Below are 7,291 nucleotides of genomic sequence, written 5' to 3' on the forward strand. Positions count from 1 at the left end.
ACTATGATAAAAGACTATAAATCTTAAGCCACAATTGAAGTCACAAAACTAGACTATTCCATTATAGTACAAAAAATCTTCCATTTTATAGATTTTGCTGGGACCATATTTATATATATATCTTGGCCTTTGTGTAGTTGTGCATGGTTGATAATTTGTTGCATTTACTTATATTACTAGCAGTGAAAGTAGTTTGATTATTGTGATCAATATACTGCCTTAGAGCTCATATAGTTTTTCAGAGTATTATGATATATGAGCTACTTGAATTTTGTAAAACAACTACGTTTGTCCTTTTCATTTATTAATCGATGCATTGGAGATAGTTCTTTGTACAGTCAATCACTTCTTAGTTTACCAATAAAGAGTTGAATGATGAAGGAACTTCAAGTCAAAGTAGTGCCAGTCTGCGGTCATTTTCCTAGATGAACCACAAGAAGATTTGTGCTTGTGTTTTCTTTGTGAACTTAAAGAATAAACTCGATCGACAACTTTACTTGTATTTGTGTTTATGAATTTGTGTCTACTTTGGCCGACCTCGAAAACAATAGCTATCTACCTAGCCTTATCAGCCTTGCACTTGGTTCTTAAGTCATTATATTGAAGTAATTGTACACTTGCTTTCATGTATGTACATACCTCCTATTTCAAGTAACTGTGATTTGATTCTTTCCAATCTTGTAATTTATGAATAATATTTTTTCTTCTTCTCACATATGTATCAGGTCTTAATCTTTTGATCAAAGATCAAAACAACTCAATTTGCATCTCAACTAACTTTCTATACAATGCATCACATTTTGTTATTATGTAAAATAAGTGTACATAACTATCTTGTAAAACTTAGTTCCTTAAAATATCAACAAACGATTAATATTCAAGGTTATCTTACGCTACATACTTGTAATCCAACTTTTAATTGATATCAAGTTATGATATTTATTATAGAAATCATTTCCTCATTTCAAAAGAAAAAAAAAACTTATTTTCTAGAGGAGCTATGCTGCAAAATTTTAGCTCATAAAATATAGAAAATTAACATTTTACAGAACACACCGATAGATTCATCAAAAAAAAATTCTCCAATTTCACGTAAAAACAAATTTAACCAAAAAAAAAAAGAATCTTACATAATATTATTGGGCCCGTGCTTTCTAGTATTATTTATAGGAGACACTATCTAATTATGCAAGCATATATACATGTGAAACACACTAGATACACATTATATATATATATATATATATATATCTGATGTAATTACATGTTGTCCATGTATATCAACTAAATGTGAATCACATTCAATACACGGTATATACATGTATCAAATATGATTCGCATATATCTAGAATACCGAATACATGAGAGATATATGAGAGTGGTGAGGGAAATGAAAGGGAGACGAGTGAGATTTGTATGTATCCATCATAATGTGAATTCAATTGGATACAGTGTATCTAGAACACATTACACCTAATTTTGACCTCATATATCCCGAAATATATATATCTAGATGTATTTGGACACACCAAAATCTGATAAGATTCATAATATTTCAAACTTGTGTGTATCTAAGTTTATTAGCTCTTAAACTAGAGAAATTTTTGTAAGTTAACCCTTATTTATAAGAAGAATTTTGATAGTTCAGTTAGTTGGAGTTTGATTGCATTTCCCTTTCTCCTACACTCAATTTTCATATATATGTACTAGATAAGTATTGCCCGTGCATAACAACGTGAATTTTGATGTCATTTATTTGTGTCTAATCTTGCGTTCACATGTGTAGACTCTAAACAACCATAAATTTTTAAGAATAATCATAAGCTCACAAGTACGGCTGCACAATTGTATTCATGTTGAAGATGACAAACATAAAATAATATTATATCACAATTATCTATCACTGAAATAGTTACTTTTCTAATACTTCCTTTAATATACTTGCAAAATCAAACCCAAGCTTATGTTTTATTGGCTCATTAGTTCCTATCCACCATCCTATGATACATGATCAACAAGATGTATTTCTATCACTGTTCGTACTTTGCACCATGAACACATAAATCATATAGCGGTATTGCAAATATTGTCCATTACCAGAAATATTTCGTTGCTTTGAATTTTTCAAATAGCTGCTTGCCCTATTCCAAAAAGAGAATAAGAGATTAAACATTTTGAAATAGAAAGCATTAAACTGATAAAAATTTAAAGGGACATTTTAAAAATACTATGGTAGAAAGAGAACATTTGTGTGTGCGTGTGAGAGAGAGACAGAAAGCAAGGCAACTTATTAACTTAAATTAAGAAGCAGTGAAAAAAAATCTACTTATGAATACTATACCTGATAGTCAAGTTATACGCCTTTAGAGGGGACTCGAGGAGGGCACAAAGTCAATAAAGACCAAAAATCATCACTACAATCTAAGGATACATTGAAAATTTGATTCTTTCTCAAACCAATATAGGATCCTTTCATCATTTAAGAATAAACCAATTATCAATTCCTTATTATTATTTTTTTCTTTGATAAGCCAATGCTGACAAGCAACAACTATATGGAGATGCCGAAAATTAATGCAAACAATGTCCAAAATTAATTGATCACACATTGAGTTCCTTTTAGTATCACATGTTGCAACCAAATTGACACAAAACAGTTGATGAAAACAAGCATATGTAGGAATCAATTAAAGAAGAGGCCATCATTACCATTCCCTCAGTGGCTAAAGTGGCAATTTGAGAATGGTCAATCTAAGATGTCTAAAATAAATAAAAACAAGCTACGTAAGTAAATCATACAATATTGAATTGTTTGGTGTTAAAGAATGATGCAGATAATAAGAACAAACCATGATTTTCTGGAGTAGCAGATGAGTATGATGTTGATTTCTCACTCGTGCTTTTATCAACATTAAAAATCGTACCACGTGATTCATCCTGCACATATTCCACTGTTGAAATGATAGTTTTAAGAAAGTCTATCAGAATCATATAGGTACCGAGAAAATCATGAATTGCCATTATACATTGGAAAAAGATCCAGATATAATTTCTTAGAAAAGTTATTCCACAATATGAACTACCTTCCAAGAAACATCCACCTATACGATTGTTAGGCTCTTTATCAAGATATCGCCTTTTGTTTGTTGAAGTAATTTTGGCAAGCTACCCAACCTAAGCGATCTTTCTTCACTGCAACCTTCTACATCCAAACTTGAGAGAGCACGGTTACCATTGAAATCACTGGCAACTGCTTCAATGCCTACATGGTTCATCACTTGTCTCCTTCAAGTTTATATCAGTTCCTATCACACCTTAAATGTATATTGACATATAAAATTCAAATAAAAATGTGAAATTGAAATTAATTCACAAATACAAAGGAGTGATCTTCCACTTTCTTTTTTCTTTTTTGGCAAAATCAACCAGTAAGATATTACACCAAGAAACCTGCTTAATTAGACACAAATTAGGTATGCAGACCAATAGAACCTCAAGTTTTTCATAATGGGGTGTGCTATTTAGGCTACAGACAATCATGATTTATGAATTAATCTTACTACTAATCAATTGCCTAATGACCGTTAACTCATAAACAAATAGAGGTGGCACTAATGGATAAATGGATAACAATTGCAATGAATATGCTGAAAATTGAACTTCTTATTCTTCACATGCCTGATAAGTAGCAAATAAATTTATGGAAGAAGTACAAATGAACCAGACTTACCTAGCAACATAAAATGCTGAGTTTTCCAATATTAACCACTTGTTTGCACATCTAATGGCAAGTGTTTTGCCTGAACCACCTTCATTAGTTACAATTTTTATGATTGGAACTCTCAGCTCAAACATTGCCCTTAAATTGGGGGCTATTGGCTCACCCTACATGAAAATATTGGGGGTGATTATAGATTCTACATGACCAAATGTAATCTAATAACGCAACATTTAAAAGTCAAGGTAAAGACTCGCACCTGACCTATCTCTTCAGATCTTAAATCAACAAAAATCACTGGAGTGTCAGCAAATGTAACAATAGGAAAGACACAACGATCAACATATTTCATCATTCTCAAAGCCTTTCTCTAGCTGCAAGGCTAAGATTTAATAGTTATCAATTCATCTTTTTACAAAACTAACTTTGAGGTATTAAATTAAACAATATTCCTTTCAAACAATTAACGCTACGTAGACTCTCCAAAAATCTGATAACCTGATAAAAAAATAATTGGGAACATGTTGAGAGGTTATGAGCAACAACTTCAGCCTAACTTGCTGCTTAATTAATAAAAAAATCAGTTCAATTTAACCTGTTATTAACCACAAAATAGATTACTTGAAATGCTTAATGATAGGAATTCGTAATAATGTTATGAATGAGAATTTGTGAGGCATACCTATAAGGGGTTGTCATTGCAAAGTTGATGACCAATTAGGAGATAACTTCTACCTTCAATGCTCCCAATATCACTCACCATGGTTGTATCATCATAGCCAGCACGATCTCCATGGTGCTCTACCCACTTCATGCATAACATAGGATTAAGATTCCTCGAGTTGCATTGTAAAAAAAAAAAACTGCTAATAACTCTAATGAACAGGAAAAAATAAATCAACAGGCATTTCTTCTTTGTCATATTTAGTATATGATCTTGAACAGTTGGTCTATTACGGTGTCGAACAATCTGGAGCCATTGGATAGGTGTCAAATGAGTGTACAAATCCTTCAGGCTCTGACAATATGCTATATATATATATCAAATGGAACAGAGAAGTGTTGGTCAAATAATCATATTTACATAGGTATCACCATAATAAGTTAATTTCCTTTACATAATGAACAATACTATATGTAAGCAGACAGATTATCATAAGTTGGTAATACACAAGGAAAACAAATTTTAAATTTACCTCTTTAGAACCAGAGTAGTTCAAAAATAATATAAAGTATGATAAACATACATACATATATAACCATCTACTTATTGTAAGAGTCGGATCAATTTTTATATTCAAAATATAAATTTATACTTAAATATTAGTTATTTCAATACTTTTCATCTCAAACAAGATGTTAAAAATTGAATCATTAAAACAAGAAATGAAATTAACATGAGCAGATGAAATAAAATAACAGAGGATTAGCAAAGGGATCAACACATGTAATGTTAACATGAGAGGTGATACCATTCACTAATGAGGGAATAATATAATACCAAGTTATGGTACAATTCAAAATATTCAAGGGATTTAAAAGGAATTCACGAAATCCAAATTTTATTTAAAAGTGTAAGCGAAGTATGATTTTTTCTAGCTTAGACATTTTTCCAAACACCTGGTGTACGTCAGAAATCTTTCAACAGAAAAACCACATATGCATACTCCATTAAATCTTGCTACAAGTGAAAAATAAAATTAGAAGAATGATCATACCAATTAAGTGTCTAGCAATTTACATGTTGGAACAAGTGGTTGTGCCCTTTGACCTTAATCTCTTGGTGTGGACTGGTAGGTCAATGTAGCAATTGACTGTTAACTTGGATAAGTTGTGATGCTGTGCTCGTCTTAGTGCGGAACATACACATGAGCAGGTTCAATTTCAGTATATTGCTGGTTGAGCATCCTCAGAAGAAATAGAAATATATGTAAACTACTATATTAAAAAGAAGAATTAACAAAATGAAGTAGAGATTAATCCAAAAAATGTATCTTATGCTCTTTAATTTTCCAACTTTGCCTATTTTTGTGGCATTGTTTTCATCAGAATGTCATTATTGCAAAAAATAAAAATAAAAAAATCACCACTTTAGTTAGCAACTATTATCCAAACTCACAACGCAACTACTTTCAAACGAATTGTAAACTCCATCACACCCTTTCTTTGAGCTCTAGATCCATTAACCAAATTCCCCAAATAACAACAAATTAGCAAAAGGATGCACTATAATTTTAATTTTTCATGAAAAATAAAAATAAAAAATTGGGCAAAAAAAATAAAAATTGAACAGACCTAACATGTAACCCGTTGTGAAGATGAAGAGAATCAAATAGTTCTTCAGAGTGAAGAACAAGAGACCATTTTTGAAAGCGTCGAGTTAGGTTGAGAGAAAAATAGAGATAAAGAGTCTTATGGATGTTTCTGGGCATATCTTGTTGTCTAGGCTGCGGAAGAGATTTTTTTCTAGCTTGGTAATTGGAATATCATCAAGCGAAATGAAATTAATATAAGTTCTTGATCGTTATTGGCTTCTTGTTGATGTTTGAATCCATGATTGGAGTTGGGGTTTGGAGAGATTGGTGAGGAAGAAGAGAAAAAGTGAGACGAAGAGAACATTCTAAAATGGGAAAGAAACAAAAGTTTGTTGTTTGCTCTAATTCATTTTACCCTTGAATAATGAGTATATTTGCAGGTTTTCCCTTAGTTGTCCTAGGCTTCATGTTTCTATATAATAGAAATATAGATTTTTTATTTGTGATAAGTGTATAAATATTATTGCCGAAAAACATGGCTATGCGAGAGCAAAACATTATATATATTGGTGTGTATATTTTTAAATTGGGCAAACACATATGGAGACCCTTAAACTTGTCCCTAAATTTCATTTTGGTACTCCAACTCAACCTTGTTCCATTTTAACTCTTCCACTCCAATTTTTATGTTCCATTTTGGCACTTCTAAGTGATGTGGCAGAGTGTGTGCATCACACTTTCTCTAAGAGAGTGAAAGACAAAAAAAGTATTTTTTAAAAAATAATAAAAGATTACCCTTCAATTCTATTTCTTTTATGTACCATTTAACACAAAATATAAATTTTATGATTCTTTATTTTTATATATGTTATTCAACTGTAATTTTGCATTTTAAAAATCAGCGTTCATCCGTTAGTTATTGTAAAAAATTAAATTGACGGATGATCAATGATTTTTTTTTTATAAAAAAAAGTAAAAATTTCTTTTTAAGAGTTTCTCTATATTTTTGCGTGAAAAATAACCGACGAAAGTGCGTGATTTTCTTTCTTAAGAAAATCAATGACAACCCAACAAAGTCTATCGAGTTTCAACATTTTTTTGTAGTGTTATTAATTAGCAATGAACATGAGTTTTTTTGACTCGTATTTAGTTGAATGAAAAATTAGAAAGCTGATATTTGAATTAGTTCAAATAAACTAGATATGAAAAAAAGAATATGTGGTGTTATTTAATTTAATTAATTGTTTAAAAAAGAAAATCAATACACTTTTGTCGTTCACACAATAATGTACAGAACTCTAAAAAAATATTTTTTTAA

The 7,291-nt window shown here is 30.7% G+C and overlaps 1 protein-coding gene across 1 annotated transcript; it reads right to left on the reverse strand.

Moving 5' to 3' along the window:
- Positions 1-3,064: 3,064 nt before the first annotated feature.
- Positions 3,065-4,094, reverse strand: LOC102595333 (acetyl-coenzyme A carboxylase carboxyl transferase subunit alpha, chloroplastic-like). Its single transcript, XM_015310173.1, has 3 exons — positions 3,978-4,094; positions 3,731-3,885; positions 3,065-3,314 (listed from the first exon to the last, which is right to left on the reverse strand). Exons 1-3 carry the CDS (start codon positions 4,071-4,073, stop codon positions 3,299-3,301), a joined length of 267 nt encoding a protein of 88 aa, XP_015165659.1. The 5' UTR covers positions 4,074-4,094; the 3' UTR covers positions 3,065-3,298.
- Positions 4,095-7,291: the final 3,197 nt, after the last annotated feature.

Source organism: Solanum tuberosum, unplaced genomic scaffold (genome assembly GCF_000226075.1).
Source record: "Solanum tuberosum cultivar DM 1-3 516 R44 unplaced genomic scaffold, SolTub_3.0 scf00125, whole genome shotgun sequence".
Taxonomy (NCBI): domain Eukaryota; kingdom Viridiplantae; phylum Streptophyta; class Magnoliopsida; order Solanales; family Solanaceae; genus Solanum; species Solanum tuberosum.

Coding starts and splice junctions, on each gene's coding strand:
- LOC102595333 (XM_015310173.1), bottom strand. CDS start 4,073: ATGATGAAATATGTTGATCGTTGTGTCTTTCCTATTGTTACATTTGCT. Junction 3,886..3,977: donor GATCTGAAGAGATAGGTCAG/GTGCGAGTCTTT, acceptor ATTTTCATGTAG/GGTGAGCCAATAGCCCCCAA.